This window comes from Homarus americanus, unplaced genomic scaffold, assembly GCF_018991925.1.
Source record: "Homarus americanus isolate GMGI-L3 unplaced genomic scaffold, GMGI_Hamer_2.0 scaffold5589, whole genome shotgun sequence".
Classification (NCBI taxonomy): Eukaryota; Metazoa; Arthropoda; class Malacostraca; order Decapoda; family Nephropidae; genus Homarus; species Homarus americanus.
The window spans coordinates 5,990,511-6,012,104 of record NW_024736650.1 but is presented as its reverse complement, the minus strand read 5'-3'; the positions used below and the strand labels follow the sequence as shown (position 1 = coordinate 6,012,104).

Below are 21,594 nucleotides of genomic sequence, written 5' to 3'. Positions count from 1 at the left end.
ATTTTCACAACCAGGTGCTTCTCAAGACAGAAAAATTACTTGTGAGGTACTTGGTGCGTCAGGCGCGACGGAACATGGCGGTCGACACGCGCTCTGTGAAGGACTACGCACGTGAACTGTACATGGCAGTGGCACGAAAGATGGGAATTACAGAGCCCAAACCCTTTAATGCTTCCTCTGGGTGGTTACAGAGGTTTAAGATCCGGAACAAGATCACCAATATAAACATTGGTGGTGAAGAAGCGAGTGCTGATCGTGCTGCGGCTCGGGAATTTCCTCCGTTTTTACGTGAGATTATGGAGGAAGGACAGTACAGTGACGACCAGGTGTTTAACATGGACGAATCTGGTCTTTTCTGGAGAAAACTACCTTCCAAGTCCTACATTGTGAAGAATGCCAGCAGGATTCGGGGCCGGAAAATGCAGAAGGAACGCATCACCGTCCTGTTTGCCACCAATGCCTCCGGTACCTGTAAGCTCAAGTTATCGGTGATCCACACAGCCCGCAAGCCGCACGCCTACAAAACCATGGACATGACCAAGCTAAATGTCCACTGGCTGACAGCACGTAAGGCATGGATGTTCTCTACACTGTCCCTCTCCTGGTTTGATGACTGTTTTGTTCCCGATGTAAAGAAATTCTGTGAGCAACAGAATGTCCCATTTAATATTTTGTTGCTGCTGGACAACGCACCAGGACACTCGCCCCTACTGTTAGATCGTCACCCCAACGTAAAAGTGGTCTTCCTTCCTCCCAACACTACGTCTATATTACAGCCCATGGACCAGGAGTTGATTTGCAATGTGAAAGCTGCATTCTCAACAAAAAAATTCCAGCTCCTGAACGACTACACCAACACCAGGGAAGAGTTGCGTGACCTGAGTGACACCACCACCGATAGCAAGAGCGACGAAGATGAGGAACAACGGTTAGAACAGCAAAAAATACTCTTCAAACAATTCTGGAGAGTATTTAACATCAAGAAAGCTGTGGACATCTTGGTGGAGTCATGGGATCAGCTGTCTATTGCTACAATTCGTCACGCATGGAGACATGTGTTGCATGGAATACCAGGTGAGAGGAGGAGTCAATCTGTGACTGGTGAGGTTCAGACTGTTGCAGTAGCAGTGGACCTTGCCAGAGAAGCTGCGCAGACTGTTACAGTTCCAGGCTTCTCCGAGACCACCAACGACGACATCCTGGAGGTGATCAGAAATCCTGAAGTGACTGCCGACGAGATGTTGGAAGAAGAACACGTCAGTGAAGAGGAGGAAGAAGGTGCGTCAGTCTCCGAAGAACACAATTTAAGTCATAGTGATATTAAGGGTGCCATGGAGTGTGCAGAGAAGATGAAGTCCTTCCTTTCCCGCGACAATGACGATGACCGCTATGAAGTCTTCCATAACCGGCTGGTGCAGGCTATGGAGCCGTACATCAAGGTGTATCACGACAACATCAACGCCAGCCGTCAGCAAAGCATAACAGATTTCTTCACCCGCAACCCACCACAGCCAGCCCAAGCCAGTGATAGTGACAGTGAAGTTGACTTTGAGGGATTTGTCAGGGAAGCCCTGACAACTGTAAGTGACAGTGATGATGATTCACCTAGTAATGGTGATTCACCTGAGGGCCAGTAATCTGCCCTCTGCCTCGGAACCAGCCTCCATCCCCGTATGCCGACCCATCTCTTCTACTACCGTAAGTGTTACACAAAATTTTTAGTTTTTTAACCTATTCTTTATTTTTCCTATGTTAACCTTTATCTTTCCTAACCTAACCTCTTCTATATTACTTGTTTTTTCATACCATCATAAAGTTAAGATAAAATTTTTACTACAACATAGTTGTGTGTCGTCAAAAAGTGGAGTTTGGGGATCGGCCCGGACTCCATTTCAATTAATCCCATATATTATGTTATTCACTTTACGCGTTCCTCACTTTCCGCGGGACCCTCCGGGTTACATTAACCGCAAGTGAGGACCAACTGTAATTCAATAATTTTAAAAGTTTAATATTAAGTTATTAGTCATTTTAACAATTATTGAACATAATTGAAGGTAAAGAAACTAGTTTCTGGCGTGCCATCCATCCTGTTAACACACCAGACAGGCGTTAGTCTCTCTCTGTTTTCAGTGGAGGTAACATCTTGCTTGAGACTCTCTTCAACTAAACGCTTTTTTTCTGTGTTTCCAAGCAAATTATTGGTCATTTTGAAATATATTTTACATAGTGACAATATATAATGCAGTGCAGTGTTGATTTAAAGAAAATAATCTTGAAATACACCAAGAGAACTAAAATTTTATGGATGAAATGGTGCCATGGGGTGACTTCTCTTCCACCCCAATGCCTTTTCTTCTTCCTTCTCCTCCACCCCCATTCTAATTCCATCATCATCATCATCATCATCCAGGAGCCTTCTACATACACACCTCAAAGTAAGTGAACTTTTCTACCATTTTTGTTGAATTTAGGAAATTTTCGGTGAGCTGGAACCAATTACCCAAAAACCCATTGAAACAATGGTTTCGGTTAACGAACGACCTTCTGGAACGGATTGAGTTCATTAACCGAGGGGTCACTGTACAATAATGTAGAACTTAAAGATTTTAAAATAGTGAACATTTACTAAACAAATCCTCCCAGTTTAACTTAATTATGGAGTTATCATATACTCGTAGTGTATTACGGTGGATTAGGCGACCTTCGAAAAAGATGAGGCCCAAATTTCAGTCAAAATTTCATGGTTTTCTCATATCTGTGGTAAAAGACAACTCCCCAAACTACCAAACCAGTTGTGGTAAAGCTTAGGTCAATCAACACCAAACCACCAATACAGTGATAAGTTTATGTATTAAATACTTAGAATATTTAATATATTACCAGTAAATCATTTGAATTATGTTACAAGAGGCATATTATAAAGTAAATACCAGGTGTTAGACTATCCTCGGTAGGGGTAGTGGCACATTTAAGGTTGATGACCGTATTTTTCACATACCTACATGGAGTGGTGACACAATCAACCTCGACTCAGCTGGTGTGATTTAGTGATCAAAGCATGGGATAAAGTGAAAGTCAAGACTGTAATAAAATCTTTTGAAAAGTGCAGTACCTCTAATGCAATGGATGGTACGGAGAATGTTTTGATGTGGGACACTGACGATGAAGCCGATGCACCAGATTCGGACTGGGACCCCTACGACAACAACACAAACAACGAGACTCGGGATGTATACGACGAGCTCTTTGTTTCAGACAATGAAGCCAGTAAAATCGGTGGATTTTAAATGTATGTAATGCTTTTTTTTTTTTTTACAATACTTTCATTGGTTTAACACCATATCGTTTATAAGGATTTTAGTGAAATAAAAATTGTAAATACTACAACAGCTGTTTCAAGATTGACGACCACAGCTACCTTCGCTGACCCACATCATTACAGTAATTTATATGGAATTTTGAGGCCACTTTTTGTATTTTGAATTTTGTATCTGTCCTATAAGCCGACCCTTGGTTTTGAGGTGGTTTTTTGAGGATTCAAGTGTCGTCTTATCTGCCGAAATGTACGGTATGTTTGTTATAAAAGACGTGGAAAACTGGAATTAGTTCTGCTGACTGTGTCTATCGGTATCTTCCTACTTAACGATTATTATTGTCATAGCAGTTTAATATTGTGTTATCTAAAAAAATTCTCCCATAGTATTAAAGTTTACCTTTCTTTCCTTCCTACAGTCCTTGTCTTGACCCAATACAGTGGTCCCTCGGTTAACGGACGGTTCGATTAACAAAATTTCGGTTAACGAATTAGCTCCCATAAAGATTTTCAGTTCGATTAACGAACAAAACTTCGATTAACGAAATCCTTACGACAAACATGTTTTGTTGTGCACATCAGCTGATCAGCCAGTCTGCCAATACAGTTCCCTGTAATCAGTTCTAAGTTTACATTCGTTTCCAGTGGAGTAAATATTAGAAATTGGTCTCTTGAATATTTCTGCATTTTTTATATTAAAATTATTGGTCATTCGGAAATTTAGTTAACAAATTGATAATATATACAGTACAGGGAACAGTTTTTGTGTGCCAATCAGCTGATTGAATCACCCATCAACGCTTCTCAGTTTAACTTTATTTACAGTGGAGTGAACATCCAGTTTGTTGGTCTCTTGAATATTTTCGCATTTTTACATTAAAATTATTGGTCATTCTGAAATTTAGTTAACATATTGATAATATACAGTGCAGAAATTATTATGAAACACGAAGAAGGCATTAGAACCAATGCACTCTGTAAAGAATATGGCATGTCATCATCGACTGCCTCTACAATCAGCTGTTTGATAAGTAAACAAAGCTGCCGGGAATACGACATACACACCTCAAAGTAAGTTAAAATACAGTATCCTATTTTTTATTTTTTATTATACAGTATACTGTACAGCACAGTACTGTATTTTGTTTATATTAAATGTTTTGTTAATTATATTACTGGTATACCTGTATAGTACTTGGTATGTACAGGTAGTTCTGCTATAACGCGATAATTGTGTTCTTGTAAAATATCGTGTTATAGAAAATCGCGTAATAGAAATAACAGGGCTTATGGAGAAAATAGGGTTAGGTGCAGATTACTCGAAATCAAAAAAATTTAGTAGTTAGCCTAACACAAAGGATAGCACAGTCTAAATAAATGTTACATTCATATCTAATAATGAAATCATACAGTAAATGTAACACTTTACCTTGAAAAAATATGAATGTAACTTGATGGGGTAGAAGGGTGATTTTGAGGTTGATAACATCGAGCTTCTCTTCAAGTGTTATATCCTTTCTTTTACGATCATCACTGGGAATTCTATCACCAGAACGCTTCTTGGAGATATTCTTCATTACCATATTCACAATTAATACCACAAAATTGGAGAAATAGGAAGCAAAAATCGCGTTATAGCAAACAAGCGTTCGCGTTATACAAATATCGTTCCTAATTCATAAATCGCGTTAGAGCAAATTCGCGTTATCAAAACACGCGTCATAGCAGAACTCACTGTATACTTTTTCTGTGAGTTGGAACCAATTACCTAATATCCCATTGAAATAATAGTTTCGGTTAACGAACGACTCTGTGGAACAAATTGTGTTCATTAACGAAGGGACCACTGTACATTACTAAAATAGTTTAAAATTGTCCATAGCCTTTTCTCCCTCTTTATCTTTATATTTTTACTTTGTTTATTATTAAACATGTTGAATACAGTTGGAATAAACCCAATAATTCATAATCAAAATCAATCTGGTATACCATATATACTCGTCTATAAGTCTACCTCATTTATAGGTCAACCTTGATTTTTTTACCAAGAAATCATTATTTTATGATATGCCTCGTTTATAGGTCGAACCAAGTTTTTGAGGGTAATGGAACAGCAAAACCTTCACTAAAAACACACTACGTCCTATAAACTGAGGGTCGCCGTGCCTGAAACACCGAAGGCAAATTGTTTACCATTATTACGACACTTTACACTGAAACGTGGGTAGTTTCAGCAAAAATATTGTATATTACCATTCAAGTATTTATTTAAGTCAATTAGGAGGGAATATTATTGTAATACAAGTTTTTTTTAACTGGAAACCATTCGAAAAGCGATTACGGTAACATCTTTTGAACAACGAAAGAAAGCAAAAGTCGATTGTTTTCGTCATGATTTTATCCCACTTTCCACTGTAATACGTACGTCATTTCAGCAAAAATATTACATTTCCGTGAATGTATTATATCAAGCACATTATGAATAGAATATCATTGTAATATAACAGTATTTTAATCGAAAACTAGTAAAAAACGAGTAACATCTCTCGAACATCGGAATGTTAGGTAAAGTCTTTTGTTTTCGTCATGTATTTTATCCTATTTTACATTGAAATACATCACGTTTCAGCAAAACTACTATTTATTTCCAAGAATATATTCATTCAGGCACAGTTACGGTAAAATATACTTGTGGTGTAACAGTTTTTAACTGAAAACGATTCGAAAAACACGTGTACGGTCTAGCTGATACTCACAGCTGGTGGTACGTCGTGCATCGTTGTAAACAATACGAGGTTGAGGTGGATTACTGGGTATTGTATTAAGTGTGAAATATCGAAAAGGTTTTCATTACCGGTATTTTTTGTAGATCAATGAGTACTGTGATACCGTATATGGTATAATAAGTTAGCCTGTGCTAAGAACTTCAACATAGACTACTGAAAGCACGCTGTAAGGTAATTTAGCCTATTGTAAGTTGGTGAGCTTCATTTGCTGAAGGCACTGCACAACTTTTCATTACTGATTGGTACATATTTTATGTTTCCATTGTTTACTGGCAGTAAATGGTAAATATTTTTCATGTCTAAAGCTAAAAGTTGCTCCTCGCCCTTCCCATCATGCACGAATTCAACCTAACAAAACTATTACCCATGTAGAGGTCGACCCCCATTTTTTGCCTAAAAATTTGGTCTTAAAAACTCGAACTACGCACGAGTATAAACTCGAACTACGCACGAGTATATACGGTATGTACAATCAAAGACCAGTCTTTTGTCGCAGTTTTGTCCAAAGATAAATATAACTTGTGAAACATTATGAAAGCCCTACCACAAGGCAGAGCGCACCAAAACTTAAGCCCTTCGGCATATGTTTTCACCAAATTTCACGACAGGACTTTGGTCTTTCATTGTACAAACCTTATACCAGTAATTATACTTTAGTTAACAAATCCCCCATTTAAGCAGTACATACATCAATAAATTTGACAGCATATACAGTACTGTACAAACATTTTTATTGACACACGTAATGACCACTACAGGGGGTGTCCCCGGGTTATTAATGGGTTCCGTTCAAGAGGATGTTCTTAAGTCGGATTTGTACACAAGTCTGAACACATGCTATGTACATACCGTACTTACAGAACAATGTTTAAAATCCCACTACAGTATATCAAAGCCTAAGTCCTTAATATTGCAAGTTATGGCACAACACTTTTTCATAGTAGGGACCATGTAGGAAAAGCATTCAGGTAGCGACCATCGTAAAACTGATCTTCGGCCATGGCATAGTAGTAATTGGTGGTAATTTTTTAACATCATAAAACTGATAGAGCGTATATACTCTGTAGATCCATTGTATAACTGTCATTGCCTTTATTGTACCTAGCTTAATAGAATGTGTTTGTAGTATTAATAAAAAATTACTGTACTGTATGTGTATAATTTGTGCACCTTGTGGCTCTCGATCTTCTGAAAAAATTATTGTATGCATCTCTTAGCTTAAGAAAGTCAGGCCACCAGTTGAAAGATAAAGCAGTAAGTACAGTACAGTACTAACTTCCACAAGCAAGCCAAGTCATTTGCTTACTTGTTACTATTTCTTTTCAGATATTAAAAGCAAGATGTCACATCAAAATACAAGATTAAAGTTCTGTTTACAGTACAGTATTGATAAATTAAATAAACAATAAAATGACCATATAAATTAAAGAACAACAAATATAACAAAACTACAAACTCAACATCCCTTTCATCGAACTGGCAATTCAAATCGCTAAGGATGCTTATCTTGGCAGGCAACCATGATACAGTACCTTCATTACGATGGATTAATATTGGAATACAAAAAGTTCTTGTTTACCACTGTACAGTGCTGTACTGTATATGTGTTCCTGAGAAGTGGAGAACTTAAATGAAAAGACACTAAAGAAATCAATTTTCTTTACTAGAAATAATTAAAATATCAATGGTTACAATGATAATGCAAACATGCTACCTCTCAGAAATAACCAAACCCAAGAATTGGAATAGTCTTTCTCCACAAAAATATATCATAAAACCAACCTTTTAAATTTAATTGCTGTCGTGACATGTGCAGAACACGAAGTTGGTCCTGTAGGTAGTTTCTGCACACCCTTTCTGCCTGCCGAAGCTGACCACGACCCCTTGACCTCACTGAGCCCAAGTATCGAGCCAAGTTTGACACACGGCTTGAATGATCACAGTTATAGTAGTCCAAAGAGATTTCACGAAGCTGTAAAGAAATTTTGAACGTCGACAACCATGATGACACCTCAACCCCTACCTCACTCTTACCTCAAAACTCGCATCCAGTCCTCCTATTTTTTCTCAAACTAATTTTGTAGATTACCTAGTTTCTAGTTTCACCAAGAATTTGTTTCCTCTCTTCTCATAAATACCCAGATACATTTTCAATACTATACTTCCCATATCACTGTTGTGTCTGTTTTCACCAAGTTTATCTTTAGATCTTAAAAAAAAAATTCTCCTACGTACAAGAAATTTTCATGCATTATCTTTGAACAAAACAACTTAATCCACACAGCCCCTTTATTTTTGGAACCCTCCCTTATTCTTCTCCTCCATACAGTACTCTCTTAATTTTGCTGGAATTCTCTTAAACCCTTCATTAAAGGACACCACTTTTAATATTTTATTTGACTAACCTCAAATGATTTTATCCAGCACAGCAGCAACCTCAGACACAAAAGGTTAATAATGACTACCATACACTTTCCCTAATATACAAGGTACTCCAAATTTATTCCCAAACAAATTTTGCATTTATATCACCTTTCCCGTAATACAGGTGAAAATATATAAGCTCTATCACCATTCAGGTAATCTCTCCTTTGTCATCCATAGTCTGCACATTGTTGTAGCTCATTCTGTAACTTTTCCATTTCCCATCTCGGACATATTAATACTGGTGCCATCCACACGTGGTGTTTTATCATTCTTCAGCTTGCTCACAGCTTGTTCATCAGCTCACTTACCAGTTTTCCTCTTTTGTTTTCACACTTTTCATTCCAGCACATCCTCCACATGATAACTACCTTTTATCTGATGCGCTTCCATACTTGCATCTGGCTTTCATATAACCTTCTCTTCTTGTTAATTAGTATTGCAAACCATTCACTCCATCAGTACCTCACATTGCTTTTCAATCCTATTCTCTAGCTGCTTTAAATTATTTTATGTAGAAAATGTAAAATGCGACAAATTCTAAAAATAACAACACTGATATTTACCACAGTGAAGGGATCGTTGGAAGCATGGTATGGGTTATCTGGAGTGAAGAGGATCAATGCTGGGCCGCTTTGTAAAATATGATCTAGTGTCAGACTCTTGGTTCCAGGCACATCTAACCACATGGCAGTCTCATCAAGCCGTTTGAATACCCAATTACTGATCGCCTCACTATCTGATGAAGCAGCACTTGTAAACACCTAAAAAAAATTAAGAAAAAATTTATTATGCAAAATAATAAATAATTAAAACAACATTGGTTTACTTAAATCTTTATGCAATGCAGTTTCATTTAACAAAATTGATAAATTAGGAAACACGTGTGTACACACGCACACTTAAGTAATAAAGGGAAAATCCTCTCACAAATAATCAGAAACATGACAACGAGATGTATCACATGTAGAAAAAAATGTGTGAGCCTACCCTCAAGTCAAATTCGTGCTTTGTTATTAAAGTTAACTCAACTTTAATAACAAAGCATGGAGTTGACTTGAGGGTAGACCCACATTTTTCTACATTTTGTCGTCTTGTTTCTGATTATTATTTGTGAGAGGATTTTCCCATTATTGTGTGTGTACACACACATACACACACACATATATACAGTACAGGTAAAAGAAATTACGGTCTCTAGAACAAATGGCTCCCTGTCCCATCCACAAAAATGCTGGCAACTTTGAAACTACCGTCAGACATTCTTGGGTACATCCAGGGTGTCATCCGCGAATACAACTCTGCAAATTATCAGGGCATACTGTACTAAGAAACTCTATATTATACAAAGTAGTACTCTGTTCAATCACAATAATGAATTCTTTATACAAATGTGTAGCTATTCATTATTACCTCTCAATCTCCAAAAAAATACTTACCAATGTGGTGTTCCAAAGCACCAAGTGAACTGACTGAGTGATACTGAAGGATAGGGCTGTGGCAGCTCTAGGATTTGTAACCACACCCCAAGCAACGGAATTGGTCTTGTCATGTTGTAAGGCACGCAGAGAAGCCAGAAAATACGAGTTAAAACCTTTTGGTAAATGGCTCACTGATGTAAAATCAAAGTAGCCCAGTACCACAACCTGCAATAATTATATTTTCTTTAACATAGTAGTACACAAGGTACTCCAGACAAGAACAAGACAAGTAACACAGTAGCTTAAGATGTTTTTATTATACGGTTATATTTATTAAAGAAATGCTGAAATCCACATGCATCTTTTTTTTTACTTTAGTTACTTGTCTTACTTCTTATCAATCATCATCAATTACACATGATATCATCCCATGTCACCCCATTAAATTGAAAGATACTGTACACTGCAATCGAAATAATGAGAATGGAGGGATTAATTCTCAAATCCTATTTTTCTATGGAAAATGAACCTTGCTTTTTCCAGTATTTTATGGTCTTTTTTTCTCTCGCTCTTTTTTTTTGGGGGGGGGGGGCCTAACAGGAAGGCATGGAACACTTAACACCTTCTCTTAAGTACCACTCATATTTTCCAGTTGCATTATAATGTTTATTTACAAGTTACTCACAACCTAAACTGAAAAACAAAAACTCATTGGTTCTGCAGAATATATCCTGTAGGGTAACCCACTCCCTGATCCTGACTGGTCCTATGACTAGAAAAACTGCCAGGAAAAAGCAATTTCACCACAACATCTAATACCAATTACGAATGACAAATTGTTTTCAATCTGTGGCTTCCTGTTAATGATGTGGTGCTCCACAGTGTAGGGCCTGCAAAGCTTTTGTTATACTACTTCAGCTGTACTGTATCTAAGAATGATGTTCTTTGTAAACTCATTCTACTATCCTCCTACAAAGAAATCTTCTGAGAACTGAAGTGTACAGTGAATCATTTCCAAGAGGAGTTGATGATTTATTACATCTTAAGTCTTATGATAACCAATAATCAATGAGACAATTAAAATTATGATAAAACTGCAGAAGGTGACAATATTACATGTTCGACTCTACTTACACTATGTTCCATCTGCAATTTAGCAAGATCCGAGTGGCTGGCAACATGGCTGAGAGGTTGCAATGCTCTTCTAAGAAACCGGATAATGTGTCCAGCATCCTGTGATCCTCCATATGCTATAGCTTTTGTCTCCATGCCTGACACAGACCGTACATGAAGAACTATTGCTGGGAAGGTTCGGATCTTGTATCTGGTTTTGCATTCTGACTGAGGATGCCAGCAATTGACGGCAGCAAAGTATATCTGAAATTATATTTAGAAAATTTCTGAGGTTCCATATCACATTTTACATATGAATACAGTAATATCTCCGTTAGCTGGAATCCCTCAAACCCAGAACTCTCTGATAGCTGGAATTAAAATTTTCTCGGAAATTCATTCCCAAAGCCGGAATTTTCCGAAAAATAACTACCCCTTGGGGAGATATTGGAAGCATAATGTATTGTCTAATGGTAGGTCCTGCTACCATATGGCATCACAAAAATTGTGACCAAATCCCAGGTTGCTGATCTGTCTTTCTGCCTCATTTACACACAATTGCAGGGTCTCAATTTCTTCTATTACTATTGACAACACAATATACATATATTGTTTCTCACTACAGTGAACCCTCAAAGATCCGGACTAAAAGGGGGACCACCTGTCCGGAAAAGCTGATTGTCCGGATTTTCCGGTGAATAATAAATGATATTAGAAACACAAAAAATAAGTACTAATGTAGTGATAAACAAATTACTGTATATAAACGTTGCATTTACCACCTATGATACATTGTGTCATTACTAGAGTGAATGAAACAATATTCCCACAAACAACAATTGTCAACTCTGTTTATGTTTCCCACCTCCTCGGGCACCTGTGTCCAAGCAACTGGCGGGTCAAGCAGCGCCCACGGGCCTAAAATGTTTTTTGCTCTGGTTTGTGAATGTTTCTTAGGGAAACTTCTAGGAGGCTTCATAGCCAAGAACCCCCAAATTTTTTGTCTGAATCTTTCAGATTTCCCGGTCAGTCGTTAACTGAATCTATCATTTCAATGGGATATTGGGTAATTGGCTTTAATTCGCAGAAAAAGTACATACTAAGTTCTGTACAGTATATTGGTAATAGAATTAACAAAACATAAAATATAAACAAAATACAGTACTGTACTGTACAGTATACTGAACAATAATAAATAAAAAAGAATAGAATACTGTATTTTAGCTTACTTTGAGGCGTGTATGTCGTATTCCCGGTGGCTTTGTTTACATAGCAAACAGCTGATTGTAGAGGCAGTCGATGATGACATGCCATATTCTTTACAGAGTGCATTGGTTCTAATGCCATCTTCGTATTTCTTAATAATTTCTGTACTGTATGTACATATTAATATTTTAACTAAATTTCAGAATGAGCAATAATTTTAATGTAAAAATGCATAAATATTCAAGAACACAACTTTCTCGATGTTTACTCCACTGGAAACAAATTTAAACATAAAACCAATTACTGTACTGGCGGACTAGCTGATCAGCTGATGAGCACAAAAAAAACGTGTATCTCTAGCAAGGCTGTCATTAATAAAAGATATACTCGTTAATTGAACTGAAAATCTTTATGGGAGCTAATTCGTTAACCTGAATCCCGTAAATTGAACTGCTCGTTAATGGAGGGACCACTGTATACTTATTTTTACCACAATAAAGCATACAAAGACAAATTACGTATCAGTAATACTACATGATGCATAAACCAATATTTTAAACTATCAGAATCACATTGAAATATTACACGGCCCCTAAAAGATGGTGGATGAGTGTGACAGACTGGGGAACTTGGCCGCCAACCCGTCAGCAGAGGCGGGAAATACGAAGTGGTTCGCAGTCATATTTCCAGCTTCTGCTGACAGTCGTGTAATATTTCAATGTGATTCTGATCGTTTAAAATGTTAGTTGTTGCATCATGTAGTATTATACGTAATTTGTCTTTGTATGCTTTATTGTGGGTAAAAATAAGTATATATTAAATGCATCCTCCAAAAGCGTGAATTTGCTACCAGTTCCACAGTTAATTCATGTATAATACTTCTGATATACTTCCTAAATGGTCAGGTTTGATATAATGAATGTATGTATCTTTATATAATTTAACTAAATATCTTTCTATTCTAAAACGGTCATCCGAACGACCATGAATAAACTCAATTAGAAGTATATCAATACTTCAGGTCAAAATCTTACAGATTTGCAACAGCCAATCAGCTGTAACTCTTGAGGAGGAGGGCGATGCATCTTTTCCCAGTTGGGAAAAAATGCACTATGGTCATAAGATCATGCGGTCAAACACCAATACATTGGTATTCGTGTTTCGCAGAACATACTATGACTTGTGATATGGAGACAATAGTGATATGATACAAGGACAAAAGGGAGTTAGCACTCGCCAAAACGTGGATAGCGCAAAAGAATTAAATCTAAATTATTACGAATAAGTAGTTGGTGCCATATTCCTGTAGTGGCTTGTGACTCATCCTGTGGCAGGAGGTCCCTGGCAGTGAAACAGTCAAGGCAATAATATTGATGGAATTTAGCATTGGAACAGTTAGAGTTTACAGGAAGAGAAGTGCAGGTCATCCCCCGCCTCAGATACGTACTTGCCAGATAGGTCTGTATCCTCACCTAATGTGAGCAGACAACATTATGTCTGCAAACCATAAATCCATGTTGACGATACTTGTGTGGATAAGGAAGAAAGTGATCATAGTGTTGGATGGATATAATTTCAGCCTGTTCACTATCCCTGCGATGGATTGTAGGGAGAGGAGCAGATGAACGTATTCTCTTTCGGTAGGTCATGCTGGGCTTATGTTTAGGCCTAAAATATCCTGATTCAATAGTCATAACTTCAATCATCAGTTATTGATTAATCTCAATAGAATCAATTTGTAAATAAATATGTGAAATGCTATGTGTCTTATTTTTATTTTTAATTGAGTATTTTTTTTTTTGTAATTTACTATGGATTTATCTTAATATCTGAGACAATTAATAATTATGTTGTTACTTTTTAATTTCAGTACTTGAGTACTTTATGAATGAGATACTTTTTTAATTCTACTTGAGTACATTGAACTTTGGATACTTTTAATTCTACTCGAGTAATATTTTGCCAATGTACCAATACTTTTACTTAAGTAACAAAATCCACTACTTTTTACAACTCTGTGCAATCCTCACATTGTGTCTGTGCCGAGGGACATGACTTATATAATAAAGCCTACTTAATTTCAATCCATAAGCTGCAAAACACAACTTCCCAACCAAATACTTGTGCCGAGTGACTTTCCTTTATATAAGTAGCATGTGAAACATCGCTTTCAACTGCCTGGACAATTACAGACGTCAGAATAATATTATCCTTTAATACAATACAATACTACATCAGACCTCACCAGTATTCTCTCCATTGTCAAAAGGTTATCAACCTGTGTAATGGACTGATTGCACTGTGCCACTCATTTTGAGCAACATGTGTCACAAAGGAGCAAGTGATCTTTGGATTTCCACTAGTCTCCATGGCCAAGGGGTTTACTGGAGAAACCCATAAAAGCCTGGGTGCACATATCCATGGGTCACTCAAACTTGTTGTCTTGTCATAAATACATTCTGCCCAAATAAATCTAAATTTGAAACTACTACAACAATGCACCTCCTAAGTTTACCTGTTCGTGGTGATATCTGGCAGCTTTTTCCACTTCCCAACGTATCAGTTGAGAGTCTCTATCCCAGGGAGCATAATAGACAACAAGTGAAAGGTCTGCTGCTAGGAGACGCTCAGTAAGTCCCACTATATCTCCAGTGTAAAAGTCAGACACAAGAGAGTGACGAGGGAAGAAAGGTTGTGGAGATGGGGTTTTTTTCATTAACGGCCCCCTGCAAAGGAAAAATAGATAGGTAAAAAAATTATTCATAGAACACTTGTTGACTACAAATCCAAATAGCTAAACTTCATACGTAGTTTAAAAATCTGAGTATCAATTTTCAACTAGTACAGTATAAGTACAGTACAGGTATTCCAATAAATGATGGATGGAAAAAAATTAGTGAAATACCTATAACTGCATTCTTAATCAAGGAAACTCTGCTGCTATCATGATGTACAATAGTGACAAAAGGTGAAAATGGTTTCCACAGGCCTGACAACCCATTAGTGAAGTGCTTTTACAGCCCACTGTACAGTACAGTACTATGCTTTGGTACATACAAGACAGTGTGGTTTCAGCACTGCATTTGACCATCTTCACTTCCTCAACTGTAAGGTTTAGTGAACTGGGGTGTCCTGAGTACCAAGCTCCAACCCTTATGACAGGAGATATGCTCTGTTTCTACTCAGGCACTCCTTCATATGGACAGCAATAAAGAAAATGAACAGTAATAAATTTCCTGTAACTGACAAGTGTCAGGTGATCCAAATACATGTACCATACTGTAATGTGTTTTGTCAATAAGCTTGCAGGTCTGACACCAGGAATCCTAGAAATGCTTGACTTGTATACCTGGAGTAACACTCCAGAAAACTAATAAATAACAGAACAACAAATGAGGCACGTACGACCAGAGTAAGCACCACTATGGTGAAAATCAAGATTTATTCACAAACGGAGAGGGAAACCACCTCTGTATCCCAAGAGAGATTACCCATACGTCACTATGTGTGGGGCTGGAGGTGAGGATGGTGGGCGGCAGCTCACAGAGAAGAAAACGCTAGAGGTCTCCATTTTTTTCTGGTGCTTTGTCCACTCTGATCATATGCATCTCATTTGTAGTTCTGTTGTTTATCAGATCATACAAGCCTCAAATAAACCCTCTCCAGACTCAACCATAGCTCAACTAATAAAAATAATGTTGGTCAAAAATAATCATGAAATTTTTCAACCACAACACATGAATTCAAGTAACGGAGGTACAAATTATCTTCCTATGTAACAAAACACAAAAACTACAATATTACAAAGATTAAAAAACAGTACAATACAGTATTACAGTTAAAAGCAATAATCAGCATTAATATCTAACACATTATAATACAGTGGTCCCTCGGTTAACGAGCACAATCCGTTCCAGCAGGTTGCTCGTTAACCGAAACCATTGTTTCGATGGGTTTTTGGGTAATTGGTTCCAGCTCACCGAAAATTGCCTAAATTCAACAAAAAAGGTAGAAAAGTACACTTACTTTGAGGTGTGTATGTAGAAGGCCCCTGGATGATGATGATGGGAATTAGAATGGGGGTGGAGGAGGAGGAAGAAGAGAAGGCATTGGGGTGGAAGAGAAGTCACCCCATGGCACCATTTCACCCATAAAATTTTAGTTCTCTTGGTGTATTTCAAGATTATTTTCTTTAAATCAACACTGCACTGCATTATATATTGTCAATACGTAAAATATATTTCAAAATGACCAATAATTTGCTTGGAAACAGAAAAAAAGCATTTAGTTGGAGAGTCTCAAGCAAGATGTTACTTCCACTGAAAACAGAGAGACTAACGCCTGTCTGGTGTGTTAACAGGCTGGATGGCACGCCAGAAACTAGTTTCTTTCCCTTCAATTATGTTCAATAATTGTTAAAATGACCAAAAAAAAGTTAATATTAAACTTTTAAAATTATTGAATAGTATAAACTTCTTAATATTTACTAAAATAGTAAGGAATTTAAGCCCTAAAACCGATTACTGTATTGGCGGACTAATACTACAGCTGGTGGACCGCCAAATGCAAGTGAAAACATGTTGAAGTCGGCTCGTAAAATACTCGTTAATCGAGGGATTGCTCGTTAACCGAAGTTAAAGAATCTTATGGAAGGTAAATCGTTAACCGAAATCTCGTTAACCAAGGCGCTCGTTAACCGAGGGACCACTGTACAGGTACTGTACTTAGTTTTGATAAGAAAGCACATTACATAATAATCAGTAAAAGCTTGAAACCAGTAACCCAAGTAAGCACAACATGAATTTCATGATGACGCTCTTGTCCTTATACTGTACCGTAAAGGACTGACTACCCTTCTGCGTACGACTGACGTGGGCAAATATGGACAAGAAGGATATAACATACCTTAACCATATAAGAAAAGTCAGCATAATAATCTACAGCAAATAAAGCACAAGAAATGCAAGTACAGTACAGTATATCTAACCACTCTACATTTGGCAGAATGATGCAACACAATACTGTACACTCATCTACTCCAAACAATTATTATTGCTACAGTAATTAACACTTACAAGGCACATGGATCTTTCATTATAAATACTTAGCTTACCCTTCTGACGTTATAGCCCAGGAACTAGAGAAAAAAATAAATTATTAGAATTCAAACACAGCTCTCCAAGGTTTTACTAAAATAATAACAATAAAGTCTAAGAAATAAATGATAACTATATATTATGCATACAGTAATGGAAAAATATTTCAAAGATCTTCACACCTGTAATTCTCACAGAATTTTTCTCCACCAGCTTCAGAAGTACTGTAACATGTTTCTGAGGTACTTTAAAACAGTTTGTACATTTCCACCTGCAGTACATCATTACACTGAATATTATTAACCTGACTTTTACAATATCATGGGCCAATGTTATCAAAGCAATGGTTTTCATTTTACCTTTTACACGACAGCTTGTGGATTTTTCAAGGCACAAGTGCGTATAGTACTATGCGAATACAATGGGTTAACACTATGAAAATATCCAGCTACAGTAATTCAAGAAAACAGATTGTTTAACGACTCGTCAACTTATGGACACTCCGAGAAGGTTATAATGTACAGTACTGTACTGTACTGTACTGTTGAAGGTTAATGATAGCTGTAATGCAAGAACATAAAAGATGTTCCCTAGAAAAACATTCCACATGTAGTACAGTGGAACATATCAATTATCTGGCAAGTTTGAGACCAGAGATGAACCACATTCAGGAGTTTTCCAACGTGGAAAATTATAAGCCAAGAATACAGTACCATACAGCATGCCCTTCAAATTCGCGGGGGTTAGGTTCTCAAATGGCCGTGAATCACCAAATCCGCAAAGAACATTTGCCGACCAGGGAGGGGGGGGGTTACAAAAAATAAGAAAGCACAAAGTGGACTTGAGAGTAAACTCAATATTTTTAATACATTTGTTTCTGATTATTGGTAAGAAGATTTTCCCATTATTATTTATTTGTACGTGTTTTGTGTGTGTGTGTGTGTGTGTGTGTAATAATAATAATAATAAACGGTTTATTAATAGAGTTGCAGCCAGTGGCTGAAAATATACACTTACATTTGATTTAGACATAATGATATAATATGCATTGAATACATTTACAGGGCTGTACAGTACATAAATCAGGAGTTGTTTATTATTTTAACAATAGATGGGGTGGTGCTGTTCTTATATCTATTGGTACGGGCTCTTATGGGCTGTATTTTGTTGTAGTGGCGGACTGCGCGAGTTGGGTGGGGGGCCGCAGGTGGCGATGACGAGGGTGGTGCAGTAGTCCACTGCCAAACCTTTCCAGTGCTTGGTGGTGGAGGTCACTGAGGGATGGCATTTCCAGTGGAGAGAGCATTGGTGTAGCCGGAGTATTCTGCGCCGAGCATGATTCTGCAGGCCCTTTTCTGTACCTTCTCTAGCTGACGTCGTTGGGTGGAGTTGAGAGAAGACGACCAGGCTGGTGACGCATATGTAAGTTTGGGGAGAATAAAGGCGTTGTAGATGGTCCTCAGCTCTGGCGTGGGTGTCCCAAGTGACCTAAGTCGTTGTAGCATGTAGAGACGGTACGAGGCTGCCTTGACTGTTATTTACATGGGCTTTCCAGTCAAGTTTGTTGTCTGTAGATACACCCAGGAGTTTGGCAGACTGCACCAGCTGGAGAGGATGGGCACCCACTGTGACTGCTGGGGCTTGCACTGGAGTGTATATCTACACACGCACATACTGTATATACTGTATATATACATCCCTGACCACCAAAGGGCCAAGACGTACCTGGCGCTCCTCTCGGAGCAGCCAGGTCAACTGTTAAGTTGGCCCATACCAACCCCCTCCCCTGAACCCTCCTCCCCACCGGAATATCAACAAGTTCTCGCCAGAAGTTACAATTTCATTTAGGAAAGGAATTGAACCAGTGTTAAACAGAGGTGAACAGTGCTTAAGTCAGTGAGAACAACTCAACAGTAACAGTCGTACCCAAGTTAACCTTCACACAGTGAGGTCCCAGGTACCCAGTGATAACGGCCCGTGAGACCCAACAACAACCAGCGATGTGTTAATCCGTCTACGATAGGAAGGCCTAAGACCAAACCTCACTCATATAACACCATCTGTGAGGGAATTACTACACCACATGTCCCTCATAACACCATATGTGAGGGAATTACTACACCACGTGAAGTCCCTCATCACACCATCTGTGAGGGAATTACTACACCACGTGAGGTCCCTCATAACGCCATCTGTGAGGGAATTACAACACCACGTCAGGCCCCTCATAACACCATCTGTGAGGGAATTACTACACCACGTGATGCCCCTCATAACACCATCTGTGAGGGAGTTACTACACCATGTGAGGCCCCACATAACACCATCTGTGAGGTAATTACTATACCACGTGAGGTCCCTCATAACACCATCTGTGAGGGAATTACTACACCACGTGAGGCCCCTCATAACACCATCTGCGAGGGAATTACTACACCACGTGATGCCCCTCATAACACCATCTGTGAGGGAGTTACTACACCATGTGAGGCCCCACATAACACCATCTGTGAGGTAATTACTATACCACGTGATGTCCCTCATAACACCATCTGTGAGGGAATTACTACACCACGTGAGGCCCCTCATAACACCATCTGCGAGGGAATTACTACACCACGCCAGGTCCCTCATAACACCATCTGAGGGAACTACTACACCACGTGAGTTCCTCCTAACACCATCTGGGAGAGAGTTACTACACTACGAGTTTGCTGTTCAACACCTACATTAATCTGTATGTTCACTGTATGTTCCTTTACCTTTCTCTAATGAAGGCTTTTGTTAAACCACCAATGTATGTAATAAGTCATTTATGTCCAATGTATATTTTCAGCCTTCGGGCTGCAGAATTTTTTCAATAAACCATTAATTATTATTATTATTATTATACAATACAGGTAAAGGAAATTACTGTCTCTAGAATGAATGGCTTCCTGACCTGGCCACAAAAATGCCAGCAACTTTAAACTACCCTGAAACATTCTTGGGTACATCCAGGGTTTCATCTGCGAATAATCGAAGTCCGCGAATTAAAAATCCGCAAATTTGAAGGGCATGCTGTACACATAAAATACAATAGAACCTCGATAAATCGGACTAATTGGGGCAGACCCCAGTCCGAAAAATGTGAAAGTCTGAAAAAAGTGAATAGATGAGGCGAGGGAGTTGGAGATAACACTGCTTATCTGAATTGTTTAAAGAAAATCAGTTATGTTATTACTGCACTTCAACAACTAAGGTCTTTAAATGTACAGGCATCCCCCGGGTTACGGAATTTCACTCTTACGGAATTTGTAAATGATGACCAATAATTTCGCGTTACGGCCCGTAAATCCGCCCTTACGGAAATTGGGGTAAATTTTAACAAACACAAGGCCTCACACATGCCATTCAGACTGACAGACTTGAAAAGTTTTACCAACCATAAAGACAGTTGAAGCTTTAAACATCACTCACAATGGATCTTGAATATTCCAACTGTAATCAGACATACCCCAGTTGCAATATCAAATTCTGTGGCACCACTAAAAAATAATACAGTAGTCCCTGGTGCACTCTTAAGATTAAGAGAAAACGGACGACTCAGGCGGCCTTGAAGTGAGAGAAAACGGACTCCTATGACGGGGCACTCAAATAAACATACACAGCTGTATAATGCAATATTATGCAATATTAACCCCTAATTTGGTGTTTTAAGAAGGTATATCAAATTATTTAATGTACTGTATTGTATGTGTTTATAAATGTTTATTTTCATTAATAAAAGTGCTTGAATTACTTTTTTGGGGCCAAAAAAATTCCTTAGGAACGCATCTCCAGTTTTATAATGGAAGTCAATGGGAAAATAGGTTTAGAATTACGGAATTTCGCGATACGGTCAATTTTCCGGGAATGGAACCCTTCCATAACGCGGGGGATGCCTGTATAACAAGGTTATTAAAAGAATATTAGTGCACAATGACAAGAACAAAAATATGACACGGAACTCTGGGTTGAAAATCAGACATATAAGTCTGGTTGTCAACAACTCTGTTGTCAGCGAGACTGATTGTGAAAAGGACTGGTTGTGTATGTTGACGAGCTGAAGAAGATGAACCAGGCAACTAAATTATTAGGTCCTATAAGGTCGTTCAGATATCTAGACAGTTCATCCCTCATAACGATCTTCAAGAGTGAAGTGCTTCCCCGCCTGGAGTACTGTCACCCCATCTGGTCCCCAAGATATGCTA

The 21,594-nt window shown here is 38.1% G+C and overlaps 1 protein-coding gene across 4 annotated transcripts in view; it reads right to left on the bottom strand.

Annotated features, from left to right (window-relative positions):
• LOC121872319 (thioredoxin domain-containing protein 11-like) overlaps window positions 1-21,594 on the bottom strand; it is a 102,107-nt gene that overhangs the window by 50,255 nt on the left and 30,258 nt on the right. For 3 of the 4 annotated variants that reach the window (XM_042375033.1, XM_042375031.1, XM_042375034.1), the window contains exons 3-8: window positions 17,380-17,403; window positions 14,782-14,992; window positions 11,082-11,324; window positions 9,966-10,172; window positions 9,093-9,290; window positions 7,885-8,074 (exon numbers count right to left, since the gene is read on the bottom strand). In XM_042375033.1, the coding sequence (XP_042230967.1) occupies window positions 7,885-8,074; window positions 9,093-9,290; window positions 9,966-10,172; window positions 11,082-11,324; window positions 14,782-14,992; window positions 17,380-17,403 (1,073 nt within the window). The remainder of the gene's footprint in view (window positions 1-7,884; window positions 8,075-9,092; window positions 9,291-9,965; window positions 10,173-11,081; window positions 11,325-14,781; window positions 14,993-17,379; window positions 17,404-21,594) is intronic. The other variant, XM_042375032.1, reaches the window with a different exon arrangement.